This window comes from Macrobrachium nipponense, chromosome 7 (assembly GCF_015104395.2).
Source record: "Macrobrachium nipponense isolate FS-2020 chromosome 7, ASM1510439v2, whole genome shotgun sequence".
Classification (NCBI taxonomy): domain Eukaryota; kingdom Metazoa; phylum Arthropoda; class Malacostraca; order Decapoda; family Palaemonidae; genus Macrobrachium; species Macrobrachium nipponense.
Window position 1 is genome coordinate 101,123,079 of NC_061109.1, and position 13,206 is coordinate 101,136,284.

The following is a 13,206-nucleotide window of genomic DNA, read 5'->3' on the forward strand; positions in this document are numbered from 1 at the left end:
TCGCCAACAACTTCCTCACTAACACTTTACACTCATTTATCCCTTCGTCCCCAAACTTTTTCCCGGCTAATGTTTCCAACCTGCACATATACATCGACAATGATTCACCAACATTCATTACTCATCAAAACCATGTTTTCTCCTATATCTAACACTACTCTTTATCCTCTTCGCCTGTTCCACAATCCAGGCTTTCGCACACTCATAAGGCTCATTCCCAAAGCTCATCATTACCCCATACATACTCAACAAAAATCCTGTCAAAAAGCTACCCAACTCTCTTGCCCAGACTCTCTTGCTCAGACTCTCTTGCTATCCCCATACTTGGCTTCACAATACCTCTCATATTCCTCAAAAAAGTCCCCTATGTCCCTACTACCATATTCCTTGTATTGTGCACATCCAGGTACCTCTCTCATATACACAGCCTTTCGTTCTTCCTGCTCACTCTCACTCTCACTACTTCCATTCTGATCCCTCTTAACCTCATCCGAATATGAGTCAACTTCCATACTAACCTCCATACTCTTGATATCCTACCTGTTTCCACTCACCGCTATCTAAATCGCTCTCAGCCCTTTCCCCAACATATTTAGTCCTAGTCTCATCCTGTCCATCACCCTTACTGACCTTCTTTCCCTTAGTCTTCTTCCTTTCCTCAGCCCCCTTCTTTTTCTTGTCCTCCGGTTTATCCTGTCTTTCCCTTACCTATCACAACCAAATCACCTTCGTCACTCGTAGTCTCAGCCACTCGCTCTTCCCCTTTCTTTACCACTTCTGGCCTATCACAAGACCCAGTAGGCCTATCTCTTACAGCTGCCTCTCCCATGAATCCCTTCATCATTTCCTGCATCATCTCTTGCACTGCATTCATCATTACTCCCAATTTTTTGTCCATTTTCCTAACCATTCAATTTTCTGCGCCTTTCACTTCTTCTTTCATTTCCACTTTCGCACTCCTTAGCTTTCCTCTCATTTCCTCTAACTTGCTCTTCAGCTCCTCACACTCCACCCTCAACCTCTCATTCTCCACTTCCAATTGTCCTCTCACTTCCCTCTCCAACCTCAACTCCTCATTTAGCCTCTCCACCTCACTCAATCCTTCCATCCTAAATTTTCTCACCACTCACACACCAGCCTAGACCAATCGTCCTGCAGCTGCCACATCAGCAGTCCCTGTTCGGGCGCCAAAAAATAATGTGGTGGGATAAAAAGCTTAAAAGCAAGCGCCAAATCCCCCCACATAAACTTAATCTATCTGGCTACCAAACCCACCCTCAATCACACTTTCCTCTTTACACTACAAAATACAGCAGGACAATTGACCCATACCTACATATAGAACAAACACACACAAACACGTACTCACCTCTGGCTCCAGATACTCCAGGCTAGGCTGTGCTGTCCGCTGGATAGGCTATAGGCTAGCCCCGACACAACCTAACCAAACACCAAACTAACCAACTGAGAACCACAACTCCACAACAACTTACAACCCGACTAATAACTGAGCAGAACACCAACAGTCCGAAAGAACACGACAACCACACGATTTACCCAAGCACAACAACCTGCCCACACCAACACTCCCCAACCACCACTCACAGACACCAAAAATCCCTACCAACCTCTTCTATTTCACCACAACCAGACAGGCACACGCACAACAACTTTACAATATCAAAATCAATCAAATACCACAAAATCAACTAAACACCAACAGATATCTGCTGCCAAAACCAACTCTGACTTCACTGAACTCCTTACTGCTCACGAGTCACGACTCTCGTAACAGACTCCCGCCACCGATCGCTACACAATAGAGCGCCCCAACAGACACGCTTTCGACCGCCATTTAACCACTCCCATTTTTTCTTCCACCAATCTCTCTCTCTCTCTCTCTCTCTCTCTCTCTCTCTCTCTCTCTCTCACGCAACCCTTGGAGACTTAGTCAAATTTAAACTACTATCATTACTCCTCCGTAAAGTAACTATATGAATTTGAGCTAATAATAACAATTCTCTCTCTCTCTCTCTCTCTCTCTCTCTCTCTCTCTCTCTCTCTCTCTCTCTCATAGTTAAAATTTGCGAATAGCTAACACCCCCCCCTCTAAAAATGCTTATAATTGAAAGTTCAAATACCAAGTGTATACCTTATACTAGTATCCTATTACTGAGGCTTGAGACCCAGGTCCCAAGTTCTCTTCCGACTAAGCAGTACCATTTTTTAGCTTAATATTTCATATTACATATGCATTAATGATATGCCTTCAGATCACATTTGTAGCACTTTGTTTTAAAACTGTACGAATACCAAATCAGCAGATTTTTCTTACAGAATATTGATTGGTTTCTAGGGGAACCAAGTCATTTTTGTTATTGAAATGTAACGTTTTTCCATCTGTTCCATAAAGTGAGGCTCGTTAATCATTAGTATATGTAAGGGCAAGAAAGAATGAAAGTCAGATCTAGTTCTATAGGAACAGATTTCATCTTTCAGGCGAGGGCATCAGACTGCAGATGCCAGTATTTTGACCTGATTGAGATACTGGGTAGACAGTTAAGTAAATTCTATAATTTTTCCAGATCTAAATCGCAGTCATAGTTGTTACCCCTTTCTCCTCTGCCAAGAAAAAATTGGTGTAAGGAAAACCAAAAGGCACTAGTGTGTGTTTGATACATTTAATATTTATTCTTGGGTGTGCAATTTATCTTGTGCTAAAAGCAATGCTCCTGAAAATCTCACATTTTGTTTAAAATTTACTTGAAGAAAGTGTTAGTGCAAAGTACATAAGAATTCATATTACATTTTGTTATAAGAGCTTCCTTTATCAGCTGGTAATAACTTAGACAAATCGTTTGCTGAAAAAATAGATTACAGTTACTCATTTGCTTGTGCCAGCGCAACAGGGCAGTTCATTGTATACACTAATTCTTTGATATTATAGTATTTATTTCAGTAAGCTACTGTTATGCAGGTAATCACATAATCAAATTATTTATGTAGTCACTTGAAGTATTTTAAGTTGCAAAGATAAGGCAAAGCATCCAATTACATATCTAATTGCAGATTCAAGTTACTGCATATCAGTGACAGAGATGGCTTTCTGATGGTTAGAAGGTTAGAGCAAGTTTTTCATGAACAAAAATTATTTGCATTTGCTAGGTGATGGCAACCTTAAAAGGTGAGATAGGTATGCTATCAATGCTATTAGAAATAAGAGATGATTTTAAGCATCAGTTTTGATAGAGCAGCCGCTAATTGTCCTCTAAGGAGTTACACTGTCATGTCCCCCCAGGGCTCCGTAAGATAGACCAGCCAATTACAAAGAATTCTCTACTAGGTGGTCTCAGCCAGAATAGTGCTTGTTGGCACAGTGATAGAATATAAAGGACTCAGCACAGGGCTTAGTCTTCTGTCATACAGCAGCTGCCTTGGCTCTCTTAAGTAGTAACCCCAAATTATCTATCAGTGTTAAAAATGTCTTTGAATAATGAGTTTAAATAACAAAATTGTTTAATATTATTACAATTGTAGCATAGTCTATCACTCTACTCTTAACTTCTCACCTTGCAAGAGGTCTATTGGCTCCCAATTTAAGCAAGTATAAGTCTGTTTGTTAAAGTGTTAAGGAACTAAAACTTTCCACTGGGTCTTAAAACTAAGTACTTAGCCTGAGTGGTGCTGTGATTGAAAATGCATAGTTGAACACAAATTCTGAAGCAAAACCTGGGGATTGGTGAACTGTTGGACACCAGAGTGTAATGGGGATGATGGCTGATATCCGCACTGTTGTCACATCTGTGCAAGCGGGACGTAGAGAGCCAGGGCAGTCATTGTAGGACAGAAGATAATCCAACAAGCACTGTGCTAGCCGAAACCAACTATAAGAGAATTCTTCGTACATAATTGGTTGGTCTATTTTGTGAAACCCTGGAGCTACCAAAAATAGTTTTTTCCTATGTCAAAACCTGTTTTATTTATGCTGTTAACTCATTTTTGTTTAGCACATTTATTTGATTCAAGGAAATGTTAGTTTAAATGTTAAATGTAATCTAGTATTCCAAGGTATTTTCTTCTCAAGTAGTTCTAAAACAGTTATTATTGCATTTTTATTTCAGTTTCAGGGAGCCCTTTATGTACTTGGGATTGGACTAGTGATAAGCACCCTTGCTCTGGTTGCTGAACTAATATGGCAAAAGGTTAAGAAATGACATTTCCCAGGTTTTCTTTCATTGCTGTATGGTTTAACTACTATAGAACTGCAATTCTCTCCATTTCATCTTTGTGATGCATTTGTACTTATTCTACACTATCGCTTGAATCAGAGCCTTATAACTGTAGTATGAAAGATGACAAAGAAGAGTTTATTAAAAAGATGATCCTATTTTACCAGGGTGAGAGAGATGGTTTCTTGAGAAAAATACATTTACTCTCATATTTCCTTTAAGAGTTTACTAAAGAGATTACAGATTATTTTATTATTCCATGGTGTATGAGGTGCTTTTTTATGAGAGGAATATCCCCAATCTCTTGTCCTTTAAGATTTTACTCAAGATTACAATTATTTCAGCGGTATGACAAATTTTTCAAAAGAGGAATACTACCCCAGTCTTTCACCCCAATTGTTAAGTTTAAAGCTCTGTTGGGTACCTTATAGTACATTTGATTTTTCTTTAGTTCATGTTGCCTTCTTTCTGTCACTTATGGTGTTCAACCTCATTTTCTTTCACTTATTGTGTTTATCCTCTATTACTTTCACTAAGTGTTCATCCTCAACCTCACCAATTTTTCAATTGGCCCCTGTTACCTTTTGTCATGTAGGTCACTTGGTGCCAATTAGAAATTTTAATTTCAGACATGTCATAGTCCTGTTGCCTAATAGTGAGTGTTCATTCCACAAAAAATATAGTGATGGTATAAACGTTAACGTTGCGGTATGTATACAGTACTGGATCCCTGCATATGTAGGCATTAAAAGAAATGAAGGTACGAATTATGCAGTCAAATCTGCAGCTGGTGTGACTTGATCAAATGTGCATACTTATTCATGTAATAGGGTTTTTTTTACCATCTCAAAAGCCTATTATATTTGATAAATGGCAGGTTTTGTGAAGTATTGAACCTCACCATAAAAATATTAAACAAACCCAATGTTTAGTTGTTCTTCCGTTCATAAAGAATTCCACATTGAAGTAAAATTAGCCCATCTTTGAATTTGTAGTGCTAGTATGACCCATAGGTATTTGATGCATAACTCCCCTAACCCAATCCCAAAATGCAGAACATTCACCTTTAACCATGTGATGTGTGATTCCCCTTTTTTCACTTAGTAACAGGTATGGAGTTTTGGAAACAATCAATTGTTATATTTTTAAGTCACAGTTTATTGTATTCAGTAAAACCTATGAAAGAGAAAATTCTTGTTAAACTGTTTATAACTTAGGATTCCATCACTTTTCTTACCATAAGTGCTGTTTCTAATAGCACGCTCTTTTGCATGAGTCCTGGAGCTACTTCAGCATCTAGTTTTTCTAGGTTCCTTTTCAAGTATCTTGGGATCTTGCCTAATGATGCTATGATTATGAGTATAATTTCCACTGGCATATCCCATATCCCCCTTATTTCTATTTTCAGGTCTTGACACTTGAAAATGTTTTCTCTTTCTTTCTCATCTACTTTGGTGTCCCATGGTACTTCAACATCAATGAGTGATACTTTCTTCTTGATTTTCCATCAGTCCTTCAGGTTGGTGTTCTTGCCACTTATTGTGAAGGCTAGCTGACGTTTCTTGCACAGGCTCCAGTGGACATTCACTTATCTGGGGTTTATGGCCTTGTCTTTCATATTGCACACCCTGCATATGTTTTGAGATATTTACATATATTATTATTAATAACAATATGCCGGAAGAAAACTCTCTTTTAGACATGCTTTATTGAAAGTAATTGCTACCTCAGCTACTTTAATTTTATATAGGTTCGTCTCTATTTTCCTAATTATTGTTTCCTCGTTGCTTAAACTGGTGAGCGATGCACCGAAGGTTGGCATGTCTCAAATTGGTAATTACTTATATGATAATTACCTATTTGAGACATGAATACCTTCGATGTGTTGCTCACCAGTTTAAGCAACAATGAGAAAGCAATAATTAGGAAAATAGAGAAGAACCCATGTAAAATTAATGCAGCTGAGGCAGCAATTACTTTCAATAAAATAATAACGACAATAATAATAGGTAATAATAAGATGGATGCTGGGTACCAACTCAAGAAAGGAGGACGACATCAAATAATAAGATGCAAGCTCTCTCATTGTGCCGTGCCCAGCTGACTTCATTTTGTGAAACAATTTTAATGCATTTCCTGTCTAATCTGAACGTGTGATGTTCATTAGTCTATATTATATTATTGTTGATATGTGATATAGAATTGGATATTCTATACAGCACTCGATATGATCTCTTTTGTGCTATTTAAAAAATTTATATTAATTATTGTTGCCATTTGTTTTGAATATAGTTCATTTTAACCTTTTTTTCCATTTTAGGAAATGTAACTTATGAAACGAGTTTATGTATTTGGACCGTTGTGTAATTTCATAATATTGTATTTGATGTTCCTGTGGAGAATGGTCAATAAAATATCTATCTATCTATCTATCTATCTATCTATGGTAAGAGGACCAAGGAAATAGATACCTTAATCCAGATTGTAAGAATTGTATCTGGGGACATCAGGATGGAGTTTGGAATAGAAAAATGTGCTTTGGCCAACATACAAAAAGGCAAAGTAACAAGGACTGAAGGGATAAAGCTACCAGATTGGAATAGCATCAAACACATAGATGACACAGGATACAAATACCTGGGAATAACAGAGGGCGAGGATATAAAACACCAAGAGATGAAAGACATGATCAGGAAAGAATATATGCAGACTTAAGGCGATACTCAAGTCAAAACTCAATGTCGGAAATATGATAAAAGGTATATATACATAGGCAGTACCAATAATCAGATACAGCAGAGGAGTAGTGGAGTGGACGAAGGCTGAACTCCACAGTATAGACCAGAAAACTAGGAAACACATGACAATACACAAAGCAATATACCCATGAGCAAATACAGACAGACTATACATAACACAAAAGGAAGGAGGGAGAGGGCTACTAAGCATAGAGGACCGCATCAACATCGAGAGCAGAGCAATGGGACAATATCTGAAAACCAGTGAAGACGAGTGGCTAAGGAGTGCATGGGAAGAAGGACTGATAGAAGTAGATGAAGACCCAGAAATATACAGAGACAGGAGAATGATAAACAGAACAGAGGAATCGCACAACAAACCAATGCACAGACAGTACACAAGACAGACTAAAGAACGGGCCAGCAATGAAACATGGCAATGGCTACAGAGGGGTGAACTCCAGAAGGAAGCAGAAGGAATGCTAACTGCGGCACAAGAGCAAGCCCTAAGAACCAGATATGTCCAAAGAACGATAGATGGAAATAACATATCGCCCTTATGCAGGAAGTGTACTAATATGAAAGATGAGACCATAAACCACATAGTAAGCAAATGTCCAGCACTTGCACAGAACCAGTACAAAAAGAGGCATGATTCAGAGCAAAAGCCCTCCACTGGAGCCTGTGCAAGAAACACCAGCTATCTTGCAGTAGTAAGTGATAGCAAATGATCAAGCAAAGATCCTCTGGGACTGGTATCAGAACAGATAGGGTGATATGTGCCAATAGAAAAGGCATGACATTGATTGACAAACTCAAGAAGAAAGTATCACTCATTGATGTCGCAATACCATGGGACACCAAAGTTGAAGAGAGAGAGAGAAGATTAGGGAGTATCAAGACCTGAAAATAGTAGAATAAGAAGGATATGAGATATACTAATGGAAATTGTACACCTAATCATAGGAACACTATGCATAATCCCAAGAGCCTTGAAAATGGACCTAGAAAAAATAACAAAATTTTAAGCAGTTTGTATTTTTCATAGCTAACAAACCTTCAGTCTAAACAATAGGATAATCTTCTTGCATCAGCTGGAAACCAGTTAAAAACAATCAAAGATGGTAAAGCAAGGAATCTGTGGCATTTGGCAACTCATGAGTATAAGATATGGAAGCTGGTCACCAACCAGACATAGAACACTGTAACGTGTCAGTCTTTGACTGCCTTGGAGAGTACTAGTTGCTTGCTTTAATTCTTTCCAAAATGGTTGCTTTGTTTGCTCGCGATTTCTTTGTTTAAAAATGGTATTGTGTGTGTGTGTGGCTTGTTGATTATCATGGAGTCCTCCATTTCTTCTAGGTCTTGTCAACGCATGTGCCCTGGCGGTATTTCCATGCTCCAGATTTTTGGCTGCTACCATTACAGATCCCCATACTACGTGCAGTAGATGCCAATCTAATTTTTGTACCGTTACTAATCCTTGCGCGGAATGTCATTCCTGGCCTGTGCGTGGGCCTACTGTATTGCGTTCTCTGGATTCACAGATTTCTCTCTGGACCATATCTACCCATTATTTGCAGGAAATTCGCCTGTTCGCAAGGTTTTCCGACAAAAATAATTGCCAATTAGTGTATTTTGATGTTAATTTCACGAATAAATATATTTTTATGATACAAAAATGACTTACTAATTTTCAATATTAATATTAATACTGTATTAGTAAGTTTATTAAAATTAAATATCACAATAAAAATAATAATTCTCTCTCTCTCTCTCTCTCTCTCTCTCTCTCTCTCTCTCTCTCTCTCTCTCTCTCTCTCTCTCACAGAGATGTGTGTCTTTTGCATGATAAATAAATGATGTACTATTTTCAAATATTATCATTGTGAACATCAATAATATCAGTTCATTAAAGAAAATACTATAGCAAATTAGTAGGATTTTTGCTTATAAATTTAAAAAATTATGTAAGTATGAAGGAAATCCTAGTCTTCTCTCTCTAACTCCAGGTACTAAAACTGTCAAATATATCAGGTAATGAGACAGGAGGGGGAGGAGCTGTTGTGTTGTTGCCACCAAATGTTCACGTAATCTCTCTCTCTCTCTCCTATTTTACTGAGACGAGAGAATTTTTATAGTATATGTACTATATGTTTATTAATACTTTCAAATAATATATAATAATAATATAACTTAATTACAAAGTTCATATGTGGTAGTATTTTAAAAAAATACAAAAATCTATCCATTTCACTCTGTTTATTAATACTTTCAAATAATATATAATAATAATATAACTGTAATAACAAAATTCATATGTGGTAGTATTTTAAGAAATACAAAAATCTATCCGTTTCACTCTTCAATAAGGATAGCTCTCTCTCTCTTACTAAGATGAAAGAATTTTATGGTACTATTGTGTAATATGTTTATTGATATTTTCAGTTAACCCTTAAACGCCAAGCCGCTATTTACCAAAGTGTTTCTCGTATGTCGGCAGCGTTCGGGAGTTAGCGCCGAAGCGGAAAAAAGTTTTTTTTTTCAAAAAATTACACCACACTTAGTTTTTAAGATTAAGAGTTCATTTTTGGCTCCCTTTTTTGTCATTGCCTGAAGTATAGTATGCAACCATCAGAAATGAAAAAATATCATTATTATATATGAATATTGGAATATATGACAGTGCAAAAAAATCATATAAATATTGGAATATATGACACCGCAAAAATTTTTTTTCATATATGTGTACAAATTGCACTGTGAGCAAAACAGTTAAAGCTAATGAGTTAATGTTTTTCGTTGTATTATACACTAAATTGCAATGATTTTGGTATATAACAAATTGTAAAATGATCAAAGCAACACAGAGAAGATTATCACAAAATGATGCATGAATTCGTAACACGCGGACGTAAATTTTTGTTTTTTCAAAAATTCACCATAAATCGAAATATTGTGCTAGAGACTTCCCGTTTGTTGCAAAATGAAGGTAATTGATTAAATATTACTAGACTGTAAGTGTTTTAGATTACAATTGCAGTTTTCGACCATTTCGGTCGAGTTAATGTTGACCGAAGGTTGAATTTTTTTCTATTTATCGTGATTTATATGAAAATATTTCAAAACTGATAAAAGCTACCACCATGAGTTATTTTTTGTTGTATTCTACATGAAACTGCGCACTTTTTCATGTATAAAATTTTATGCAATGGCTAATATAATACGGTGCAAACATTACGACAAACTGATAAAAGAATTTCTGAGATTTTCGGCAGTTACCGCACGCGGACGTAAGGAAAATTTTTTTTTCAGAAATTCATCATAAATCGAAATATTGTGCTAGTTTTCCAATTTGTTGCAAAATGAAGGTAAATGATTGAATATTAATTGAATGTAAGAGTTTTAGCTTACAATTGCGTTTTTCGACCATTTTGGTCGAGTCAAAGTTGACCGAAGGTTGAAATTTTGGCACCGTGATTTATATGAAAATATTTCAAAACTGATAAAAGCTACAACCATGGGTTGTTTTATTGTTGTATTCTACCTGAAATTGTGCACATTTTCATATATAAAACTTTATGTAATGGCTAATATAAAACTGTGCAAACATTACAACAAACTGACGAAAGAATTTCTGAGATTTTCGGCAGTTACCGCGGACGTAAGGAAAAAGGGTTTTTCAAAAATTCACCATAAATCAAAATTTTGTGCTAGAGTTTTCCAATTTGTTGCAAAATGAAGTTAAATGATTGAATATTACTAGAATGTAAGAGTTTTAGCCTACAATTGCATTTTTCAACCATTTCGGTCGAGTCAAAGTTGACCAAATGTTGAAATTTTGGCACTTATCGTGATTTATATGAAAATATTTCAAAATTGATCAAAGCTGCAACCTTGGGTGTTTTTTTTTTTTTTTTTGTATTATACATGAAATTACGCGCATTTTCATATATAAAACTCTTATGTAATGGCTAATATAAAACGGTGCAAAAATTACAACAAAGTGACAAAAGAATTTCTGAGATGTGTCACTGATGCTTTTTAGTGCGAGAAGAAAGAAATTCGTGCATGCGCGCCTGGGTAACGCAGGCCTATAACTATTTTTCCGTAAAATTTTTTTTATAATTTTGTCGTCGACGTATCATATGTCAATTAAGCAACCGAAAGACAATTTTAGTTGACGTATAATACGTCCAGTCAGCGTTTAAGGGTTAATAATAATAATAATAATAATTACAAAATTCGGTAGTGGTAGTATTTTAAAGAGATAAAAACAACCTTTCCATTTCACTTACGTAAGGATAACTCCTCTCTTACTGAGATGAGAGAATTTTTATGTTAGATGTATGTGTTTATTAATATTTTCTAATAATAATAATAATAACTGTAATTTCAGATGAAAATTCTTCCCTTCATCTTTTTCTGTATCCATTTCCCTACCTTATCTCAACTCCAGAGAAGCTTGAGCTCAGGAAGCTGTCAAGTATGTCAAGTAATGTGACAGGGGAGGGGAACTTTGCTATATAATGGTCAACAATTTTAATGGTTTTTATGCAATTTCTCTCTCTCTCTCTTACTGAGATGAGATCATTTTTATGATATATCTATGTTATAAGTTTATTAATTAATATCTTCCAATATAATACTATAATACGTACATAATAATAATACTATAACTGTAATTACAAAATTCATATGTGAGTATTTTAAATACAATAACCTTTCCATTTCACTGTTTTAAATACTGTGAGGACAACTCTCTCTCTCTCTCTCTCTCTCTCTCTCTCTCTCTCTCTCTCTCTCTCTCTCTCTCTCTCTCTCTCTCTCTCTCTCTCTCTCTCTCTCTCTCTATTATTGGCTAAACGTTTATATATTTCTAATGGTAAAATGTTTCAGATGACTTTGAAATGATATTAATAATACCAATTCAATGGTATATTTGATGTAGGATGATACTTTAAATATACGTTTGGTATTTGAACTTTCAAGATAGGCAGATGTAAGCATTTTTAGAGGGGAGTTCTAACTATTCAGAAAAATGTCTGGTACCCGTGAATACGGGGGGAACACTGTAATGTCCTTCCTGAGAGGGAGGAGGCTACGCCTTCTGCTTCTTTTATTTCAGTTTCTAAATCAAACAAGATGGCGGCTATTTGGGGTGTCTCTAGGCTTATGGGGTTACCCCCTCTTTGGATGGCCTACTCGCACATTTCTTGCTTGTACTCCCCCGCCGGCTCCCTCAGCGGTCCCCCCACCTCCAGGCCTACACTATTTTGGCTCTCATGTGCTGCCTCCTAGCAGGACGCCTTTGTCAATGTCGACTCTTACTGCGTCACCCCATATCACTCCGCCAGTGGCGCCATCGACCAGCACTGCCATTCAAGATGTTATGATGTCACTCTCAGCATCCTCTCAGCCTATAACGTCAGCTCTGGTGGTGTCTCTACCTCCCATTGTTGTGATGTCATCTCCATCTGCGACCTTGATGTCATCACAAACTTACGCTGAACCATTGGAGATGTTTAAAATTATGGTCGAGAGGCTAGACTATTTTTTGGGAGAGGTATTCTGCTTTCTCTGGCAAGAAGAGTCATAGAAGGAGTGATTCTTCTTCTCCTTCTAGCAAGAGACATCATATAGGGAGTAAGCTCTCCCCTCCATCTCTTCCTGCTTCTTCTTCTTCTCCCCCTCCTCACCCTCGAGTGGAACGTTGGAGAATAATGGACTTTGTGGCGTCATCTTCTGCAAGTGAGAGGAGTGCTTTGCCGACTTCTCTACATGGCCTTGTCTCTCCCTTACACTTACTTGTACATGACCATGGAAAGGTTAGCCCTCCATCTCAAGCATCTCCGTCTCCTGTACCTGTTCCAGTTCATCATGAAGATGACAAGGCTCCGATTAAGAGGTCAAAGGGGCCTGCTACGACAGTGTCTCCTGCACCTTTCAAAGATTCTTCTGCCTGTGAATGTGTTGTGGTTGATGGTCATGATTGCGTACTTTACTCATCGCACATCCATGTACGTGATTCGTCTCACGAACGTGTACGCTGTTCATGGAACGAGCATGCAAATGGGTTGGCTCAAGACCATATACAGGTTTCTTCACATTGCCCTGTTCCGGAGCCCTATCATTTGGGATCTTCAGTAATAGGGACTCCACTCCCACCAGTGGGAGGCATGATGCCCCGCTTCCTAGGGAAGCCTCTCCAATACTGTTAGGAAAGGATGAGGGTTCTT

The 13,206-nt window shown here is 37.3% G+C and overlaps 1 protein-coding gene across 3 annotated transcripts in view; it reads left to right on the top strand.

Moving 5' to 3' along the window:
- The window catches only part of LOC135216960 (probable glutamate receptor), a 118,824-nt gene extending 112,293 nt beyond the window's left edge, over window positions 1-6,531 (top strand). For 2 of the 3 annotated variants that reach the window (XM_064252485.1, XM_064252487.1), the window contains one exon: window positions 4,122-6,531. In XM_064252485.1, coding sequence (XP_064108555.1) covers window positions 4,122-4,214 — 93 coding nt within the window. In that variant the 3' untranslated portion in view covers window positions 4,215-6,531. Of the gene's footprint in view, window positions 1-3,069 lie in introns of all 3 variants that reach the window. The other variant, XM_064252486.1, reaches the window with a different exon arrangement.
- Window positions 6,532-13,206: the final 6,675 nt, after the last annotated feature.